Raw genomic sequence first — 380 nt, 5'->3', positions numbered from 1 at the left:
CCAGCCTCTACTTCCGAGACTTGTTCAGTGGGAACAGCAAAAACGCCTTTGAGCTGCCGGGTACCGTCCCCCCCGCTTGCTTCCAGCAGATCCTCTCCTTCTGCTACACCGGGAAGCTGACCATGGCGGCGAGCGAGCAGCTGGTGGTGATGTACACGGCGGGCTTCCTGCAGATCCAGCACATCGTGGAGAAAGGGACGGACTTGATGTTCAAGGTCAGCTCTCCTCACTGTGACTCTCAGACCACCATGATCGAAGACCCCAGCTCGGAGCCGCAGAGTCCCTGCAACCAGCTGCAGTCGGCCTCGGCGCCCTACGTCATGTCCCCCTCCATGCCCATCCCGCTCCTCACGCGTGTCAAACACGAGAACCTCGAGCTG

At 60.8% G+C, this 380-nt stretch overlaps 1 protein-coding gene across 1 annotated transcript in view; it reads left to right on the top strand.

Moving 5' to 3' along the window:
* LOC104616909 (nucleus accumbens-associated protein 2-like) overlaps nt 1-352 on the top strand; it is a gene marked incomplete at its 3' end in the record, with an annotated part of 631 nt that extends 279 nt beyond the window's left edge. The window contains exon 2 of the mRNA XM_010282073.1: nt 1-352. This exon is cut by the window's left edge and continues 8 nt beyond it. Coding sequence (XP_010280375.1) covers nt 1-352 — 352 coding nt within the window.
* Between the last annotated feature and the right edge of the window lie 28 nt (nt 353-380).

Source organism: Phaethon lepturus, unplaced genomic scaffold (assembly GCF_000687285.1).
Source record: "Phaethon lepturus isolate BGI_N335 unplaced genomic scaffold, ASM68728v1 scaffold38852, whole genome shotgun sequence".
In the NCBI taxonomy this organism is placed as follows: domain Eukaryota; kingdom Metazoa; phylum Chordata; class Aves; order Phaethontiformes; family Phaethontidae; genus Phaethon; species Phaethon lepturus.
This window is presented reverse-complemented; position numbering and strand designations above follow the sequence as displayed.